This window comes from Aquila chrysaetos, chromosome 3 (assembly GCF_900496995.4).
Source record: "Aquila chrysaetos chrysaetos chromosome 3, bAquChr1.4, whole genome shotgun sequence".
NCBI classification, from domain to species: Eukaryota; Metazoa; Chordata; class Aves; order Accipitriformes; family Accipitridae; genus Aquila; species Aquila chrysaetos.
In genome coordinates, this window is record NC_044006.1 from 51,315,472 (window position 1) to 51,336,644 (window position 21,173).

General features: G+C 42.3%; 1 protein-coding gene across 7 annotated transcripts in view; it reads right to left on the minus strand.

Annotated features, from left to right (window-relative positions):
• The window catches only part of DYNC1I1 (dynein cytoplasmic 1 intermediate chain 1), a 200,565-nt gene that overhangs the window by 78,953 nt on the left and 100,439 nt on the right, over positions 1-21,173 (minus strand). For all 7 annotated transcript variants that reach the window (XM_030009788.1, XM_030009794.1, XM_030009791.1 and 4 more), the window contains 3 exons: positions 11,054-11,143; positions 2,017-2,179; positions 747-846 (listed from right to left, as the gene is read on the minus strand). In XM_030009788.1, the coding sequence (XP_029865648.1) occupies positions 747-846; positions 2,017-2,179; positions 11,054-11,143 (353 nt within the window). The remainder of the gene's footprint in view (positions 1-746; positions 847-2,016; positions 2,180-11,053; positions 11,144-21,173) is intronic.

A 21,173-nucleotide genomic window follows, 5' to 3' on the forward strand; every position in this document is an offset into this window, starting at 1 on the left:
CATTTCAAGGGGAAGGAGAGAAGGAAGGATGTGAGAGTTACTGTGCTCCTTATCCACTGCCTTTCTCCAGCCCGCACGCACGCTTTATGTACTTGGCCTTAAACACATCATGCTGTGTCCACATGCACATCTAACATGGTGCAGAAAGAGCAGCTACTTCTAAGATTAGGCTAAGCAAAGCTTATTCTTAGCACTGGGCTGAGCTACATGTATAGCATCTTTGCCACCCACACCAGACTGCATCAGGGCTCTGGACACACCAAGGCATGCCTGAGGCTGGGTTTGGAGCCAACTAGGCAGACTGGCTTGCGTTTGCATTCTTCAAGTCTATGTCCTCCTGGAGCAGTTCTGTTATATCTGTATTGGGGACCTTGGAGCAGAGTCTCCCAGGTTTCCTCCCCAGGGAAACCAGCTGCTTTGCTCCAGGCTGGAACCTAGGAACAGGCTAAAAGGGACGGAGCAGGGAGGATGAGAGGGGCTGGAGCGAAGCTGGGACCGAATGAATTAGACAGGACCTGTGCTGATGTGTGCGTGTGCTAATCCCAGCTCTCCAACGGAGTAACTAATTAAGCTGGTTTCTGTGCTTTGCTGATGTGGCTGTATTGGTTTTGGGAAGCTTAAACAGCTCTATCATCAGTTTTATTTTGCACTATGACAATGCTTTGCGGCTGGCCATATTTCTTTAGGGAGCAGTTCCATATTTTCTTTAGGGATATGGAAACATATCTCCCGGCTTCACATCTTACCTGAAGAGACCAATCCATACAGGTGACGACACGATGCTTTGACCAGTGTTCATCATAAAATTGACGGTTAAAGGAAAGGTTGGCTCCTGCTTGAACATCTCTGTGTGAATTCAAACAGAGTAACAGGTTTTGAAGTACCAGGGTTCAAATGCTGTGAAAAGCAATGCAAAAGTTTCTGACTACTTCTCAAATCCCTGCCCAGCCTGGGGAAGCCTGCCACCTTGATTTAGTTGCTCTCACTGACTGTCTTGCTGATAACGAATCTGCACCAAGGAACAAATCTTACATCTGTTTCACAAAACCACATTTCTTTATTTCCCACTGCCTTTCTGACTCTTCTGGGTCACCCTGGGCCACCTCTGCTACCTTTGTCTCTCAGGACTGAACCTGGCCCTGGCATTCAGCTCCCTGTTTTCTGAATCTTCACCTCCAAGCTATAACCAAATACCTCTCATTTTTGACTCCTGAAATCTTAAAGGTACAGCACCTCCTCCCAGCAACGGAGAGGGCAGATGCCTTCTGGCACCATTAGGATGGGCTGAAGCTCAGTACTGGTCCAACGCTGCCACACTGATGTGTTTAGCCGGTTCACAGGGGCGATGGTCTAGAGTAACCTCCAGTAAGTAACTTCAGTGCGACACAGCTACTGATTTGCCATGAGGCTTCAACAGATATGCAGCTGTTGAAACCTAAATACTTCCTCTCCTACTAACAAGTTTTGCTGCTTCTACTCCCCTATCAATTGTTGAATACACAACCTGTCACCTCTTGTCTTATGCGTTTAGATTGCAAACACTTTGGGAGATCATAATTTTAATCTACAGAATGCATAGTACAGTGGGATCCATTACAGACCCGAGGCAGTAGTAGAATATAAACAACAGTAATTTGAATTTGTAAAAATATCATAATATAAGCACACAGACATACATCACTGGAATGTATACATGCATATCTACATATACATGTGCATACACACATTTATGTATTTCAATTATTTTTTCAGAATTTGAAATTTCACCCCAAAAATGAAACACAAAATTAAAACACCTGAATAACATGTCAAGGAAAAAAAACCCCAGAGCAATAAAGCATGAAGCTATTTTACAAAATAATTTTGGCTAACAAAGTGACCCAGGCCTTCACAGAGAGATTTTAACCTTTTCTTAACTATAAAAATGTTGAATTTAGTTTTAAAATTAAGGCTTCCTGGCATTGGAATTCTTTTTATAAAGCTTATTTTACAAAAGCAAAAAAAACCCAAACTGACCCATCTTTCTCTTCTACATCTCTGCCACTGTAGTCAAAGAAGATGTCTGAATCTTCAGCCAAAGCTCGCTCAATTACACGTATTGTCCGGTCAAAAAATATCAGGAATTCTTCTGAATGGAGAACTTGCTGTTTTTCTTCTTCTGTCAATTCTCTAGGAGGAGCTTGGAAAATGAAAAGATGTAGTTAGGAGTATGACATTTCACCTCTTTCCCAATGAATCAACATCTTCAGTGGGCTTCTTTTGACATGAAAGCTTGCCGTAGCAATGTCAGGACAAAAATCAAAGCTTTACTCTTAAAATCATGACTAAGAATTTTTTAGTATATCTAAAGATACTCCTGTATATTCCCAGAATGTAGCATTTACATAGAAGAAATCCTGTAACTTATATATTTATTATTCTGAAATGGAAAATACTTAAACACCCCAAATTAAATAAACTCAGTGTTCTTATTTCAGGAAATGGCTGTGACTGACATTTAGGCAACACCTAACTCAAAAAAGCAGAACACTTATGTAACAGGGGACCTGTCAGAGGAGCCAAAGATAAAATAATCTTCTTAACTTATACTACAGTTCTTTGTATTAAAAGGGCTCACATAATCTCTCCCTTCACTTCTTCCCATTTCTCCTTGGTGTCACTGATAAATTCTGTCTTTGCCTTAGAGCTTTTGTGAAGCAATGAAGTAAATAACCAAAGATCTTCTCTGAGGCAGCAAAATTGAAAGCAACCCACCAAACACCAGTTTCTTTAAGGCAGTTTTATTCCTTTCAGGGGAATCCTGAGAGCCAGAGCAACAAACACCACGGAGCCGTGGCCAAAGCTGCCCTGGGAGCGGGTAGGAGCTGTCTCAGGCACCGGTCAGGATAGCCTGGTCCCCTGAGAGGGGGGGGCTTTTTTACACATATGCAGAGATGCTAAATCTTTACTACCAAGCCAGTATTTCCAGTATGGCCCTTCATTTGAAAAATACTATCTTTGCAGGATGCACCAATGCTACGTCTCCATCAGTTTAATGACCTGTTGGTAAATTCCAACTCAAACATCAGAGGGAAAGGAAATTGGGATGCTGCTATTCCTACAGTGCAAAATTCTGTTCTCAATTACACTAGCAGGGTCGTATTGATATTGTGTCAATGTTGTATATCAATTATGCCATTGCCCACATGTGCTTTTAAACCATCATTTTAGTTATATTTCAGAATTACTTGTATTTCAAAAAATGCCGTTATTGTCTTCATAGTTATGCCAAACCAACCTTGCAACTAGCTTAAATTCCCAGCGTGAAAAGCTCTGTTGACATCACAGGAATTATGCTAACAGAGAATTTTGTTCCAAATTTATAATTTGGTACACAACATATCGTAAACAGATTTACTGCAGAATTACAGAGACTCAGAGTTAACTGGCAATGAAAGGTCTCCTGCATTTGGCTTTACACTACAGATTTGAGGTGTTTACTTGTGAAAATGCCCTTGCAGTCTCCCTAGGCCATATTGGCTTAAACCACCAGCAACCAAAAAAGATAATTCAGCACGGTGCCTCAGAGAGCACCCAGTATACATCGAAGTTTAACTCCCAGTCATACATATCTTAATGTTTAATTAAACAATGAGTGACAAAGTTTAAAGTTGCAGTTCGAAATTATTTTCCAGTTGCTGTGCCATGCCACACAGCTTCTTTTAGTTATCAGGGAGATGTAGCCCTTGCTCGCCACCTGATTTTCCCATGGTTTGCACTAGATTTGTGAGCTCTGGTGCCCAAGTACGACGCCACCACCAGCCCCAGGGGCAAGGACGGATTGAAAGGCACAACAGCAGGCAGCAGTAGTGACATGGTCTGCATTAATGTAGTACTAAGCTCCCCCAATTTTCAGCGTACTTGCTTTCAGAGCACTCCCTGTGGTTGGGAGAGGCTGTTATCACCACACTTAGGTTTGCCTCAACTGGTCAAAGCGTTAGCTCTGAAAGACAAAATCTCTGCACTACACCTGGGCTAAATATAGAGGGTAGGAAAAATGCAAAAGGTGGAGGAGCAATTTGGCCCTCAGGAGACAAAGCAGCTAAGAAGTTGGAAACTTTAGCCTTTGATGATCTCCTATGGCCTTGGCCTTATGCCTCCTACCACCAGGTTAGTGGTCCCTGTGGAGCTCCACACATCCAGAGAATATCTGCGTCCCCCTGCACGGTCCCCCTGAGTAGCAGAGTGACAATTACCAAGGCAGGAGCACAATTTGCCTCTAAGTGCTTTAGACAGAAGCAATGCATGTGAGAAAAAGAATGACTAGTAAAAAGTACAGGTTGACCTATTGCAGCATCCACTGCTGAACAGCAATTGGCACTAAGGGAACTCATCTGGCAAGGAGGCCTGTAATGAGGCAATATCCCACTGTCACCACTAAAGCATCGCTTTCCGAGAATCAAAGACAACAAGCATGAAAATGCAGCAAAATGGCATAAAAGGGGAGAAAATAAGTGCAAATGCAACTGGAAAACCAATTTTAAACTGCTCCAAATGGTAAAAATTATTTGCTAAATCACATCCTCTCTACAGTTTGGTACTATAAATTTATTACTCGGCCATTTGCCAACTATAACTGGCAAAGAAAAAACAACCAAAAATCAATAGAAAGGAAAAAAGGCAAAAAAAATAAACAGCTTGGGAGCAGTGCAGTGTTCACAAGCAATGGAGACACACATGATTGCAGTTCTACCTCAGCAAAATCTCCCTTGCAGTTAGCAATGATCTGTGGGAGGCCAGCAGTCTATTAAACCCTCTTCGGCATCAGAAACACCTTGGCTAAAGTTTGTAGGGCATAAATCAGCTTACCTCATTCATCTGACTGACACACCAGATGCCCCCTGGTGATATTAAGCTTCATATTTTAACCTTATTTTCTTCTTTCATTCGGCTTCCTCTGAAGTTTTATTTGAGGCAATCTCTTCTTACAAGAATGTTAACATCATTACTTTTTCCAGTGTAAAACATTGCTGTAACTACTGCAAATACATGAAGTATAAGCAAAAAAGCCAAAACAGACAGGCTTGTTCTTTCAAATATGAAGATTTTCTAACCATTTCTCTTTCAGAGCCACTTCCATTTTCCCCTTGTTCCTTCTCCCTGTCTGTCCATTACCTCAAATAAAATAAAAAGAATCTATGTAATTTTCTGCAATTTTTCTTCCTATCTGGGAGCCTACAGTTACTTTGATCTAAGCTTTCAAGAGACACAGACTCTCTTCAAGGAAAACTCTGAGAAACATAAGTAGCTGATCAAAGTATTTTTTGTTTTGTTTTGTCACAGAGACCTGTGTGATGTGACAGTATCTTCAGAAATTCCCTGTAAGAATACAGCATTTGCCTTCAAGTATCTGCTCTCCCTGGCGTAAAAACCAAACAAACCACATCTAACTTACTGTGTCTAACAAAGCCTACTGCGATGCTTAGCTTACCAGTGCTAAAAGTTACGTGCTTATTGCCTGGAGTGCAATGAAAGCTCCTGCAAAGGCAGACCTATACTTTGCTCTTGTTTCTATACTGTGGCTTCGTAATGAACTATTGTGCCTGTGCTCTGCTTCCTACCTGGAGGATCTGAACCCACCCCTGGCCCCGCACAGCTCATGGCGAGAGGAGCCGTGGTGCAGCCACCATGTTCCGCCTACACAGGGCCACTGGGCATCCCATCTGTCCATGGACCCACTGAAACATCGGTGGGATCAAGTACCCACAAGCACAGTGCTGTCTGAGTGGCTCTGGGGTTATGAGGTCAACTGCGTGTATCGAAGAAGCCCTGTACTCATATTAATGTATAACACTGTACAAAATAAAATGGAATTTACATTTAAAATTAAAATACTGTGCAGTTATATATGCATGGAGGACACCACAGGGGAAGAAAATGCAAGGTATATCCGTAATGAAAGACATTGTACACTTGTGCATGAGCAAAAAGGTCTACAATATGTAACAAAAATTGAATGTGACATAAATCCAACAGATTTATTCAGCAATTATTTCTGAAAAATAAGAGCATTTTTTTTATTTCACATGTGATTTAATGTGATCCTTAGAAATACCCTATTTCACATCAGGTCCTTTGTCCACAATTTCCTCGGACAAAACAGAAAAAAAAAATTTGATATGAAAATATTTCCTTGGATATTTAGGCACTAAGATAAAAAATGCTGCAGACTTGTTCTTATCTGGCAGAAGCAGGTTTGTAGTAAATATAATATAAATAGTTGTGATAACAGTGCAGGATCAAATTCACAAATATTTAAATACCAGGATTCGAGTCTTCTCCCAAGGAAGCCAAAAGATATTTAAAAAAAAAAAACCAAACCAGAAGAAAGACCCACATTTAAATAAGTATAATAGAATATAAAAAATTTTCTCCTGGAACCTAAGCAATTGTAAAAACCTGACAAAAGAAATGAAGTCCATCAAAGTCAAAAAAAGAAAAAAAAAGAACAGAAAGAGTAAGTGAATGAAAGAAAGGGTGAACTAATAAAAACAGTAAAGCAGGAAGCAGCCTTGTTATGAGCCCAGAGATATAACGAGAGACAGAAGGAGATTAGTAAAACCTTTTTAAGAGCTGTATTATTTCTTTCAGCGTGTATTTAAACCCAGGGAAACTGTAGATGTGCTGACGACCGAGGATGGTAGAAATGTTCAGCGTCAGAACCGCAAGGTGCTAAGTGGCTCTCAGCAGCTTTTAGTCCTTGTCTGCCGATAGCCTGCGATCCTCTTGTTTTTCTTGTTCTTCTCACATTCATGTCAGGCTTGATATATGCCATATTCTGGTTTGATATGTGCTGTATCATGGTTCGATACATGTCACAACACATTGGTTGTGTTGGGTTTAAGATGCGAGCCCCTGCATGGCATAATTGCTGAACTTATAAAGGGAGATTTTGAGGTGCATTTAGGCATTTTTTGGTTCTGGAGTAGCAGGGTCCAGAGGCTTAAATTTGAAGCCAGGCAGGGCTGTTCCCGTTGATCGTGCTTCTCCAGGGGCTGTGCTGAGCACCATCCCTGAGCACACTTGAGCCGGGCTATCGGGATGGGCTGGCAAAACCTGACCTCACTGTGGTGTTGGCAGCAGTGAAACCGTGGTGTTACAGGCTATTACAAACCTCAGAGAGATCACAGGGGCAAAGCCGGCAACCTTGTCCTGCTCCTCCGATGCTGACGGCTGAGCTGGCGAGAGCTAAAGCGTGTCCCCCACCACAGCCTGCTGTGTGGACACCCGAGCCCCATGCACAGGGGCAGGGCAAGAGGGGGGCACAGCAGTACGCTGAAGCTGCAGATCCCTGACTCCCCCACCACAGGCTTTCATGCAAGTTTCTGTGGATATATCCACGGCTTCAGATAAATGCAGGTTGAGGCCCACTTTCAAGATCCAGCCTGTCCCACTGTTCCTGTGGTTTCTACCGACACAAAGAGGCACCTTAGGTGGAGCTCCAGAGCGCTCTGGCGGTGGAAAGCCCCAGCCCATTTGATGCCACAGTTTGGGACCAGTCTCTTGTTTACATGGTCAGGAGAGGATGGAAACAGGCAGAGTCCAGTCCAGTTCACCAGCAGGTATCCCACACTCGGCTTTTCCAAGAACGATGGGGCGACCGTGCACCTGAGACGTGGGTGACAACAGGCAGCCCCATGGAAGAAACACAACGGGGTCCCAAGGCTTCATATGCTTCAAACGGTCAACAAGCCAGGTCTTCACCTCCCATTCCAGAAACACTTTGGGGGGCTCGAGCTGCTCCTCTGCCCTTAGTACCTCCATGGCATTAAAGTGCTGCAAGAGGTGTTGTGCCAGACAGGCTGCCCTACTGCAGGTGCACTGTGTGCCTTACTGCTGAGACAGGTCCAGAACTACGGTCAGACCCTGCAAACAGCCGTGACTGCTGAATAATGCCACCAAACCCCGCAGAGCAACACTGGGGTGTGTGAGGGGAAGATGAGGAAATTAAGCATGCAATAAATGTCTGTAGAATTAAATTGGACTACCTATAAACCACAGAGGAAAAAAAAAAATCACATTTCCTCTTAAAATACCATTATAAAAATAGAGCACTCCTGTCCTGTTGGCTTGGGGAGAGGGAGACTGAACAGACTGGATCCAAGCTTTATTTTTCATCCTGACCTATTTTTGAGTTATATTCATGAAAAAAATGTCTGCCTTTCTCTCCCCGCACTTCTCTCTCCCATGGTTTTTTTTCTTACACTCCTATAACTCAAAAAAGGCCATGCTGATTTTTTTTAATCTGTTAAAAAATGTGCTCCCTGAGCTGAAACCAAATTTCAGCCCAGAGCAAATTTTTACGGCTGGGTTATAAATCCCTGAAAAACAGGATTCATAATGGAAGTGCTGACACAGCCTTAACTACTATATAGCAGTGTGAATGGCGCCACTATAATATCTATTAGAGATTCTTTAAAAAGTTTGCAAAATATTGTCTTGCCTTGCAGAGAAAAAGAAGCCAGAGTACTTAATGCCAACATAAACATGCTTTTAACCCATTATGTGCTAATTTGCAGAAAAGCTATTAATTCTGAGTAGGCACACAGAGTGCAGCACCGACAGGAAATGTTCTTCTAAACTCCTGTTTGACTTGTAACATGGTTTTAATCACTTCCATGAAACACAAACGATGACTTCAAACTCTGAATGTTGCTCAGAACATGAGAAGGGTGATTACAACAGAGAGGAAAACGGGATTTTGTTGGCAAAAGGGCTGAAGCCAAGAGGGAGAGAGCAACACTAAACGCTAAAAAATGGGACTCCATTCCCTGCCAATTTGGGGACGACTGCTTCATTTGATTCATAGCATTTAATGCCAGTCATCAGCACGTCACTATTTTATCCATTGCAACACACACTGCAGGTCAAGTTCACTTTCTATCAGGCAATGGGCATGTTTTCTTCTTCCTTGAACCCAGTCAAGTGTTAGTACCTCACAAAGCCGGTTCTGCTAAAACAAGCTGTGCCTTGCTTTCACAGCCTGCAGTTTGTGTGTCTGAGACTAGTGCTAAACAAGCCCAGTTGATCTACCGTTCCTGGGGGGTCTGCTAGACAGGGAAGGGGAGCACTGCCCCGAGACTAAGGAACAAAAAGAAATAAAAGATGTTGGCAGTGGTGCTTGGTCAGCAAAGTACATAAAAGGCTAACTTCAAAGCCCGCAAAAAAGTGAAAGAAATCAGTTCAGGAATATATTTAGATTTTTTCTTCTTCTCTTCATGCAGGAGTTTGTGCTTTCTCCCGAGGTATGGGGGCAGGATCAGCTGTAAGCTGAATACTAGAGGGACATTCAGCAACTCAGGACAGTGCTTATGCACTGCGTGCAGTGATACCGCTTTTTACAGCTTCCTGTCGTCATCAGTAAAAGAGATACTGTGTTAGGTCCAGTGACTGCTAGACCCCATATGTGAGTTGACCCCACAGTTTTGGGAGGAAGGGTAATTTTCAGGAAAAAGTAATTTTTCCTGTGTTGCCATGTTTCTTGCGCGTGTCTTCAGTTCTGCCTTTGCAGACTCTTGTGTGACTCCTGTTCCTCCTGTCACGGCTGCTCCCGCTGCTCCCCTCCACCCATGGCAGCGGTGGGCAGTGGGAGAAGCAGGAGGATGAGAAGTGGAAGGAGTGAGTTCCCCCCTCCATGTTTCTACAAGGACCTAACGAGCAATGGACACAGCAGGATTTATGGTATGGGTGATTTCTATGATGCTCTTAAGAGGGAAGAAATATCAATTTACAATCAAAACAGCATGGCTAGTACTGCAACTCACTTCAGTGTGTGAGGATAGTGCCTGTGGGCACTATATACCAGACTCAGTTTTTTTGGACACTGATGTAAATCTTGCCGGGCTCCCTTGGATGAGAAAGGAGCATCCACTGCTATATTCTCAGTTAACGATTTCATGGGCTTCTCTGTAAAACGACTCCATATTTTTCCCATAGTGAGATTATCTTGTGAAAAACAAAGCCAAGATCACAGAATCATCCTGATGATGATCACCATAGCATGAAGTGACTTAGGCCCTACCTGAGGAAGCAAGTTACCTTTCAAGAGGGTAAACAGCGTTGTGAACAGTCCTGGCAATACAGAGCTAAGAAATGCTGGAGAAGAAACTCATTTCCTCTCACACTGGAGCTGCTGATATTTCAGCAATTTTCCCCCACTCCACACAGGGGTGAGCTTTGACTGTTCAAGGCGACATACCAGAAGAGCCAATACTCTAGTAAATTCCCAGATGAGGAAGACCAAATTTCACATCCATCTTCTCATTATGAAAGCTAGAACAGGTCCAAGAGAAGTAAACAAGAGACACCCAGCATATCTGCTGTGTCCAGTGCTGACACGCACCACTTTGACACGTGTCTCTTGTCTGCACCAGAAAGAAGTAGTAACCTGAATTATTGTCTCTTGTAACCCTGGAGAGTGTCTCTAGTCCAGAGAAATTGATAGAAGGGCTGGACCTGCCTGGCTTCAGCTTTGGCCTTAAGTTCCTTGGGGGCAGCTCCTACAAAAATTTTTGACAGTCAACATTTTCCAGTGAAATGGTTTTCTGTTGGAGGATTCCTGACCACCACTAGGTTTATATTTGCCCCTCTCAAGCAGGCAGGCAGTTATGGACAATAAGTACCTTTGAAGACCAACCAACTTTATGGAGCTGCTGGAATGCCTGGCATTTGCATTTTAAATCTTTCATGTAAGCAAGCTATTTGAGCCAGATGACAAGTAAGCACCAGTCCTGGAATCCAAAAATCTCTACTTTGTTCCCAAATTATAAGGATGTGTAGCTTCTTCTAAACAGCCAAAGTCTTGTGCCTTTCACAAGCTTCTCAGACCTACCAGCTGGGTCGCTTGGATACAATTTTCTGCTTTTATGCCACTCATATGGTTTTGAATCAATAAAACTGGTGACTGTTTCGATTTCGCAGTGTTCTCAGTAATGGAGACTACCTATGAGAATAACTACTTGCAGGATTCAGTCCTTTAAAGCTGTAACAAAATCCTTTTCATTTTTTAAAGTACCTTCTTTCACTTCCTGCTTCTGGTCTTGATTTTCTGTCTCCAAGTCATCCTGTGCTTTTGGCTCCACCATCTCTTCATCATCTTCATCCTCTAAAAAAAAGGAAGAAAAAGATTTGTGAGAGTCTCCTCTTTAAGGGGGATGGAAATTGTGTATCTTCTTTACAATTATAAACTGGTAGTAAACACAGGTAAAGCAAAGTGCACAATAAATGGAAATGTCTACATTTATACTCAGAGTGACACTCTCGGACGCTTCCCCCCAGACTGCAAGATAATCTGCTAACACAGGGCACCTGCCACTTGCGCTCCCTGTGGCAACTTCCCATCTCAGATGTCGGCTGAATATCTCCCTGACCTTGGAGATGACTTCTTGGATGATATAAGAACAGATGCAAACATGTTTCAGCCTGGCAGCTATTCTACGGTTGGGACACCTGCTATCCAGGCACCTCATTTCCAATTCAATTCTCACCAGATTAATTTGTCTTTTGACCTACAGGAAGGGGTTAAATAGAAATCTGACCTCAGGTCAGATGCCACTAGCAAGCAAACAAGCATGGTACAGTTCTGAAAAGTCATCACCATCAACTGGGGGAACATGGCAACCAATAGTGGCATTTGGAGCTTAAGAACCATTCTTGCATTAATACAAATTTAATGAACACTAAAATTTGACACATGTCAGTTACTACTGCCAGATGTTTTAATGACCTTTCCTGACCTATGCAAATGCCTCTCCCCCTTCCACTCTCTTCCCACATTCACATGTGCTCATTTTATTCAGGAGGGCAAACCATTCATTCCTTTCCTTGATGTCCGTCTGAACTTACAAGGGTTCCGATTGTCCAGACCAAAACATAATACAGCAGAGCTGGGAGACAGTGATGCACCAAAATGGCTCAAAGCCTACCTAACCCTCATTACTTCTTCCCAGCTACAGCAACATGATTCATTCTCCAGTGCCCAGGGCCGGCACCCAACCCACTCACACTCATGAGAGGGTAGGGATGCTCAGCCTTCTAGATTCAGTTAACTACGAAGACTGAAAATAGACCTGGTCCTAAAAGAGTGAGTTACAGTAATTAATAGTTAGGATGAGCAAAACTGTGGGCTATGGAGGAATTATTCTGGAGTGATTCTGGAGCTTGATGTACCATCAAGGCATAGCAAGCACCACAGGTGTCCTGGGTCAGTCCGTCGCATGAGAGAATGCATGTTGTCCCAGACCCGGGGCATTTGGCCATCAGCAAAACCGGTGCAGTTCCTTCAGGGCATTCTGAGCAACCTGCCTGTCACCACACAGTTTCTTGTGACATGGTGCTTCTCCAGGCACACTCCCTGATTTAACACTGCTGCCTTAACTCGGCCTGGAAGCGGGCTGGAGGCACTTCTCCTGCGAAGGTTGGCTGCAATCAGTCCTGGCTTCCTGGGGAGATGTTGGTGCTGACAGGTTGCATTCAGCTAACAGTAACACGCAGCTGTATTTTGTTTTCAGTAACATAATAGGCACCATACTATTCCCACCATGTTGCCTACCCTAGGACTTCTCCCCCCAGAAGCCCACAGAGCGCAGGCTGCTAGCTGACATCTTGGCTGGAGAGCATGGCTTAGCCACGTACCGTAAGGAAGTGTCTCAGCATGGGCAGATATGCTTTTCCCTCTTGGGAAAACGAGGAAATCTTGGCATAAGATCTGCCATCGCTCCCCCTACTGCTAGCGACTGCAGCAAGGAGAAGAGGAAAGCTCAGCTCCCCAGCCGTCAGGGAGGAGGGATAACCATGTGCTCCCCAGGCTGGGAAGGGAGAAGGAATCCAGTATGGATGGGGAGGCATTTCCAGAATTAAAAGCACTACTAATGAATGCCACCCCTTTATCAGGGATTTTTCAGACCATGAAGCTTGGAGTGGGGAAAAGGTAGGGTATTCACGATGCCTCCTTTTGATGCCTCACTTGACAATTATGTTTCCCTAGGTACCCTATATAGAAGGGCCATAGAGAAGAGCTTTTAGAGAGCAAGCCAGGGCATTTCAGTTTGGCAGGGTAAATACATTGCTGTGTCCACTGGCTGAAAGACAGATAATATCTGACGCAGTCAGCAGAGAAAAGCTCTCCTGCTGTACACACAGAGGAAGGGTAAAAAAAGGTCCTTCTGCCACCAGTCTGCGGCACTAGTGGAGATGGGGATGTATGAAGGAGAGAGGCACGCCCAGTTTCAAAGAACAGGTGAGAAGTGTGAGAAGAGAGAGGAGTGACGGGCGCAGCAGGGAGTGAATACTCTGCTAACCTCAGGTACATATGCACACACAGATAGGATCGCAACGGTGTACAGATATATGCACACAGACACGCTTATGGTAGATACCTAATGAAGCCAACTCCCACAAGAGTTTTGTGAGTCTTGCATTACAAGTTTTCGTTCCCTAGAGCACCAGCTCTTGGAGCCAGCTGTTTACATATGGATTTCAGCTTCCATTTTTAACCTGTTTCCAACCTGTCAGCTTGTGCAGGGAAGTTTCAGAAAGGGAAGGCTTTGAGAAAACTTGCAGGCAGCAAACAAAAAACAAACCAATATTTAATTGAAAATCTTGGGATTTTTAAGGCAGCATGCCATGCTTTTTAATGCCTCACTTGTAATTTGGTAATGGATAGGGACGATGTAGCAAATGGAGAATTTGAGATTTAGTAGTAGGTTTTCAGACTGAAGTGAAGCAAATTTATCCCTGTCCCCTAGAAGTCCTCGATCCCTCTGATTTTGGGTGTCAAATTGTTTGCCTGCTTGCAGCCCATTCCTGCTTCTAAAGCAGAGTAGGAATGAATGGCTGAGGCACAGCTGGAGCAGGGGGATGTATTGATACTTCAGCACCTGTTAAGGTAGATCTTCTTCACTTCCCTTCCTTCCTCTTCTGGGAACAATCAAAACCAAGTTTCCCTAGATTTCTCTAGATTTAATTGCAGCAGGAAAAATAAGGCAAGGTTATTACAACACATGCCATGCCTTTTTCCAAGAGCACAAACATGAATAAATTAGTTTTACTGAGAAGGCACTGCAAGAGTTTTTCGCAGATAAGACACAGTTGAGATGTCCTTATTTATTTACAGAGAAATGTATACACATACACAGAAAAACTCAGCTAAAAGACTGATAGGGTTGTGAGCCAAATGCTAAAATGTTAGCAAATGCCAGAATTTGGATTGCCTGGGCACGATTAGCTCCTTCCCCCTCCCCACGTGTAGGGAATGATGACATCATTCTGGAATTTCCTCCCTCTTGAGTGCTTGGCCTCATTTTCTGGGTGCTCAACAAGAGACACCTGGGGCCTGAAATGCAGAAGTGCTGAGAGCTGAAGTCAACTGGCCCTGGGCTTTGAGTGGAGAAAGTGCTAGGGAAACACTACGCATGTGAAAGCTCCCACATCTCTCTCTTTCAGCTTTCGCTGAAAGTTATCATTCTGATGTTTTTGTCCTTTCTCCCCGTGCTTCAGTGCTTTTGCATGATGGCAATAATATTGTGAGGATAATAGTATTCTCAGCCTGCACAGATGTGTTGCAGAGATACGTTCATCAGGATTTGGGGCATATTAAGATGCTGTCACGGGAGCAACAGAGAAACAAAAGCTTGGAAGGGGATTAATCTTTTCTGTGTTCAGTGTAACACTTAGACCACGTGCATTAACATGAGATCGGAGGCCAGAGCACCGAATGGAAGAAGATAAAAACCAGAAGGGTTAAAAAACTGCCTCCCCATTGACTGACTGAAACAAGAATCCATTACGGAAAAAAACCCCTATATGTTATCATGTAATTAAAACTGTATCATCATACATATTAAAAAGGGCTAATTAAGGATGCCCAGGAAACCTGCATTCTGGAATAGCCAATGTTGCTTGGCTTTGCAACCTGAATGTTTATTTGCTATTTTTTTTTTTTTTTGCTATTGCACACTATTTAATGTCAATGTATGCATACTTCACATTTTCATAGCACATGCATTTGCTGTTGTGCCTAAGTATGGTTATGCATTTGTACATTTGACTGTGCACGTACACGTACATTACAGAATAATGGGAAGTGCTTTGGTATTAATTTTCCTGTGTTTTACTTGAGTGTGAAAAAGATAACATTTATGGTACATTTATTGGAGAATCTGTGAGTGTCTACAGGGTTATTTGCTTCCACATGTGCCTGCTCAGATTGGATGTGCCATTGCAGTAATTGTCCAGGGAGATGAAGACAATCCTGTAGTTTCTGAACACAGATAGCCTTTCCCTATTTAAGAGTATATCTGACATTGGGAAGTTTAAAGAAGTAACTTTTTAACCGCTTACATCACAGATGTAGGAGTCTTCTAGTCACATTTGGCAAACACAGAGTTGTTACTAACACCAGTAGTGTTACACCCTGTTCAGAAGATCTAAATCAGAACCCAAATGTCTATTAAAGGAACCACATGAAAAAGAGCTAGTAATGAAAAAGTGTATAGCTGCTGTGTAACACTTCTCCTTTGTAGATCTCAAAGGACTTTGCAAGGAGGCCAGTTTTGTTATGCCCATTTACCACGCAGAAGCTCACAGATAGACCCACTCACTGTAGATCACTCGGTAGACCAGCAGCTGAGTGAAGAATAGAGGGTTGGCTTCAGAGTTTCAGCCTAGAGTCCTTCCCACTAAGGCCACCCTGCCTTTTACCGTAAACAAACAATTCCTCAATGGAAATGGTCATTAAATGCTTAGGTTAAAGATGTTTGTCTGCTGAAGCTGGTGGAGCCTTATGGGGGATTACTATAGACTGACGTAGCAGGACCAAATACCGTTTCTTCTTAACTCAAAGCTTGATGACTCTCCAGGCTCTGGGAGGTGGCCAATCAGTCCTAACAGTGCTTTGTTTAACATGATGAAGTAAAAGCAGAGCAATCGTTCTCAGCTTGTACTTAGCTTTGAACACTCCTGCTTCTGTTCCAGACCAGAAGTGGTCTTGTCTGTCTAAAAGCTTGCCTGTTTTTTCCAACTATAGAAGCTGCTCTAATAAAAAAGTATGACTTCTTCCTACAAACCTGGTTTTGTTTAATCTGTGTGTAAACTACTAATTTTCGAGTGTTGCTCAACTACTAGCTCCAATGAGCCTGCTCTATGACTGGCCTTTGCCTTAGCCTCCACAAGGATAGATCACCACTTTGCAATCACAGTAAATGGAGGGGAAAGCCCTGTAAACACATGGCTAACTCCCTGGCACCTGCAGAAGAAATGCCCAGATGTGTTGAATTGGATCAAATGTTCACAGAGAGCACAGATGATCTCAGAAAGTCAGACCCTGCATTTCTACAGAGCTGAACTATTTATTACCTACTTGGACTTTGCAGGGTTTTAAATCACTGTATTTATTTTTACAGCATATAAAAACATACCAGGCACATTCAGGACAAACTAGAATACAATAATTACATCTGAGAGGACTGCACATGACACTGGCTTAGGGTTTTAATTCTTGAGATGAATACTGTTTTGCTTGGGTCAACATTTTCTTTGTTGGCTGTCTGAGTTTTGGATTGTCAGTTTTAGGCAGTTAGCACTGGTACTGCTCAAATAGTTTACTAAATAGCTAATTGGGGGGGGGGGGGGGGGGGATTTATGTAATTATAGGCCTCTGCTCTGCTAATATATGTACCACCAGTTAAACAGCAGGCAGCATGTTGTGTATTTTTCTTGGGTGGAGGATTTACACCTCCTCAGACCTGCACCTCTGAGACTAGCTAAGAAGTTGCAGCTTCTGTGTATTGTTTTTAGTATTGACAGCTATACTGAGTTAGACCGAGAGCTCTGTTTTTAATTCTGGGTAGGTACAAACAATCCCTTTATTAAAGACATATCTTTAAAATAGCAATTTAATTAGCATCACAATTATATATTTTATTGCCTGAGTCACTGATATATGAGAAGCCAGTGGGTTATTATATGGGGTTTTATATCAGCATCAACATTTCTTCAGTGCATGAGAAGGATCAGCCGTGCATATGACACATTCAGTAAAATCAAGTGTCTTCACCAGAAGCAGACTTGATATTTGCAACTATGAAATACCAGAAACTGTTGTATCACTTTTATATTTACAACTGTTCAAATTAATTTTGCTGTTTCTGTTAGGAAAGAATTACAAACTAAGCAAGGACAAATGCATTGTGTTTATATTGACATAAGCCTGAATCAAACAAGTTGAATATTGTTGGCATTATCCGGAGAAGGAGTTAAAACACTGTCTCTCCTTTTTGAATATGTTCTTTCCACCACTAGCAAAATATGCAACAAGCAAGGGAACACATATTTTTTCAAATAGGACTGCTTGACATTTCACATTTTTGAAAATCTATGATTCGCAATCTGGCTGAATGACCTATTTTTCATATAATGTAATTTTTTGAAATATGTCCAGCTTTTCACTTTCATCTTTTGACTGCCCTTTGAAGCAAGAAGAGAATTAATTCATCTGTGGATTTTGTTTGCAGAGTGGGATGTGAGACTGGACGTACACTGGGCACATGTTAGTCATCCCAGATGGAAATATTCTTGCATGCAGGCTCTTCTTGGCAATAGGCAGCTGCCTCCTAAAATGTATTTCAGTTAGCCAAAGCAGGGAAGACTACTCAGTGCTGAATACTGAAAAAAACCAGAGGTGAACAGATATTGGCCTAAGCTCTGTGCAACAGGCAACAAAATTCAGATGAGAATTTCATGTGAGCCTGAGCTTGCAAGCATATCTGCATGCAAGAATCATATGCCTGCAAGGTACCTCTGCCCCCTACCCAGAAAGATACTTAAATGTGCATTGCAGGAACATTAAAAAGCTCCAGGTCATCCTTCTAGAGTTCCCCATCCCTGACACAGCACATTTCCAACACATCATCTTGTCCTTATGAAGAAGTACAGAGAAGTCATGCTTTCTAATGGCCATCAGGTGAAACCAGAACATTAGGAAAAAAAAGGGTAAAATTGGATGAACGAATGTCTGGAACTATCTTATGGCCACAGCACCTAAAAGACTTGAACAGAAGCATGTGACATTCCTCCTTCACTTTCCACCTGTACGTTTTTTAATCATCTGAAGAAAATGGTCTGTCAGTATATTCTTTGACTGCAGTTCTGCAAGAGCAAGAATAAATCACAGCAGTACAAGAGCAGACTGCCTAGCATCTTCAAACTCCCTTGATTTTTTGTTATCTTGAAGTGCTGTGGTACACTTGTAAAAGAGAGGCTTCACATATTGATAAAATACAGGCTGTATGAGTCACATTACTTTTACCAGACTCAGGTATATTGACTGAATCTTTTTGAAGAAAATATTGTTTTAAAAATTAATCATAAAAGAATATAATGTTTGACACATATATCACTTTAATCCAGAAGATTGCAGGGCACTTTTCCCTGGAATTAACATATTTAGCCTAACATCTTCCACAGCAAGTAGTTGTTCTAATACACCAGTTCTAAAAGTGCAGGACTAAGAGAAAAAGCCCTAAGTTTTCTTGTTTCTTGTGAAATGAAGTACTACTTGCATATTTCTGCCACATCTAATAAGGGTTTTCTGATCCCATCCCTTGTTCGCAATGCAAATCTCTGCAGAGCTTCACCCCTCATCCCATAAGGAGCAGGTGGTACTGCCAGACATTATGACCAGATCCCTAGAGTCCTCCTCTCGGGCTTCAGCTATCCTTGTACCGGTGCAATGAAGGAAATACATATTTCACCTCAAAAACAAACACTGTAGCCTGGCTGACTGAGAGGAGTCATTTAGTTCAGAAAATTTATTTTGCCTACAGCATAGGCTGTGCCTGTACTATTGCCACTTAAAAATTTGTCCTGAAATTTACTACACTTCCCTCTTAAAACAAGCACCCTGTAAGTAATTTTTTACTCAACATTTCTTTTTAAAGCTCTCCTTAACAATTACCGCATTCAATTACTCCTGGTCGGGGGATTCTCAGGACTCCTGGTATATCATTTCTCATAACCTTCTCCTGATCTAGGGTTTCACCACTCAGCTCCAGTCCCTATTCCTCTTCCTGACTTGTGTTTGCAGTCAGACTTCTTTTTGGTACATTATGAAGACATCTTATTTTTCCATTTTGTGACAAATGATAGACTATCACATCCAAATGGCAAGAAAATGTCACAGAAAAATTTGTTTTACTATAGCATTTCACTAAGCTCCATATGAAATTATCCAAATCTCTTCACAGCCCTGATTGCAAACCTTTGCACCGGTTCAAGTGTTAGAATCAGTGCTTCAGAATATAATAATTTCTTTACCAATTAAAATAGAAAGCTGCCTCTGATTCTTCAGGGAAGCATTTCTCTAACTCAAGAAACTGATTTTCCAGTTACTTGGCCTGAGCACAGTTTTCAGTTGTGGTGAGAGTCTCAGAATTCAAAGTGTCCCTCGGTTTTAGTTTCTGGTCAGTCTAGACCAGACATGGATTCTTCTTTCCTCTTTTGGACTGTTGCAACATCACACTGGTTGAAAGCATTATGCAGTCCCCAGAGAACTAAAGTGCAGAGTACCCCACTGGAGTCATCATCTCTTCTAGCCGATTCCCTTTTCTCCTCTTCCTCCCTCCCAAAAGCTCATGTTCAGTTCTATTGTGCTTGAGAATATTCCAGTTGGAAGATGTAACACAAAAAGAAAAGCACAGAAGTTTCCTTTTCTTGGCCATGGTTGGGCCTTCCAATAAAAATGCCAACATGAAATAATGATTGAACAGCAGAAGCCTTACTGCAGTATTTACAGACCTCTAGCTCTGAAACCAAATAGCATAAATTTAAAATATCCTGCTACAGTATAACCGTGGTGGTGTTATCCTTGAGGAAGAAAGCGATGGAGACCCTTCGTTTCTGTGGATGAAGAAGGGGTTGCTAAACCAGGCAGGTTTTCACAACCTCTGAAACCTGTAAGGATTTCTTCCTGCTGTGCTGCTGGAAGAAATCACGTCGTGCCAGCAGTGTGAAATGACTCCTGCCCTGGGAAAGGGCACCGAGACGCGTGGCAGGCTTTGTGGATTGGGCCTGCTCAAGTCATTTTCAAACACTCAGATCATGTTATAGTGTTAAATCACAAAAGCCCAAGTATGTTAATGAAAACCAGTCCCCACAACCTATGGAACTAGGAGCAATTGTAAAACAAAAGCTGCTTTCATATTAAACACACACACAGAGACATTCACACAGATGATGTATCTGGCATATACACAGTGCCTGATTTGGAGGTCAATCACAGAAGACGGTTGCCTTAGCCGGTCACGAGGTACTTAAAACCTTAAGTATAATGTAGGCCAAGCCAATTCTGTGCGATTTTTACTGCTGACATATAGGGGCTAGGACTTCACTCGTAGACTCATTTATTCCAAGTGCCAATGACTTTATACTCCACAGGCCACCTCTCCTATTTTCCACCGTGCTTTTGGTTGAGCAAGATTACAAAATCTTGCTATTGTGGAAGAAATTAATTCTCCACTTCGATACTGTGTCTCCGTCCGTGAAGCCACACTAATGTGCTTTAGGTCAAATTCTCCAGCCCTGATTCTGGCCTTAACTTCTCCTGCAGGCATTAGCATGAGTTCTGGCCTTTCAGGGTTTCTCCTTTATTTTTTGGATATAAAATAACATTTCAGTCCAAGGCCCTGAAATTAGCCGTATGGCCACATAGTTGTTTGCATGACCATGGTTTAACTTTTAAGTCCATCTTTTCCATGAATCTCTCTCTCTTTGTTCTATCGCACTTTATGAATAAAAATCAATGCTTAAGATGTAGCATATGCTTTTGTGACTGAAATATCTGACAGCATAAATCTCTACATTTATACACAAACCTCAACAGAGGGAAACGGAGACAAGAATGCTGATGTATTACAAGGATAATTGGAAAAAACAACTATATTCATAAACAATTACCACAGCAAATACACAAAGACTCCCTCTCTTTGTCTCCCTGACACACACATGCATACACTTTGCTCAGCGCTTTAAAAATAACCATTAGTCATATGGCAAATGCATTTTACATGAGCAAAGGTTCATTTCAACATTTGTCTTTAAAAAGGCAGACAAAAAATTGTTTTATTAAAAAATTAAACTAC